The sequence below is a fragment of the Pterocles gutturalis genome, unplaced genomic scaffold (genome assembly GCF_000699245.1).
Source record: "Pterocles gutturalis isolate BGI_N339 unplaced genomic scaffold, ASM69924v1 scaffold4428, whole genome shotgun sequence".
NCBI lineage: Eukaryota > Metazoa > Chordata > Aves > Pterocliformes > Pteroclidae > Pterocles > Pterocles gutturalis.
Window position 1 is genome coordinate 8,050 of NW_010125319.1, and position 303 is coordinate 8,352.

The 303-nt window shown below is 55.4% G+C and overlaps 1 protein-coding gene across 1 annotated transcript in view; it reads right to left on the reverse strand.

Annotated features, from left to right (window-relative positions):
* KANSL2 (KAT8 regulatory NSL complex subunit 2) overlaps positions 1 to 296 on the reverse strand; it is a gene marked incomplete at both ends in the record, with an annotated part of 7,801 nt that extends 7,505 nt beyond the window's left edge. Inside the window, one exon of the mRNA XM_010078503.1 lies at positions 160 to 296. Coding sequence (XP_010076805.1) covers positions 160 to 296 — 137 coding nt within the window. The remainder of the gene's footprint in view (positions 1 to 159) is intronic.
* Between the last annotated feature and the right edge of the window lie 7 nt (positions 297 to 303).

A 303-nucleotide genomic window follows, 5' to 3' on the forward strand; every position in this document is an offset into this window, starting at 1 on the left:
CCACGCTTTTCTACCTTAAAAAGTCCAAAATGGGACTTGTTCCAGTTTAAAAACACTTCAAACCCCAGGAGCCACTTGTCTGATGTAACAGAAATCCAGCGGCTGCATCAGCAGGACCTTCCCCTGCCCGATTTAATTCTGTGTCCCAGCGGCACTCACCCATCCTTCTTCTCGGGCTTGGGCGCAGCGTTGGGACACCGCTTTCCATTCTTGGCGGAAACGTAGCTGCACTGTTTGAACGGGGCGCTGCGGTCCTCGAGGATGTGCTTGAGGCAGAACTCCTGCCCCTCCAGGCGCGGCTGC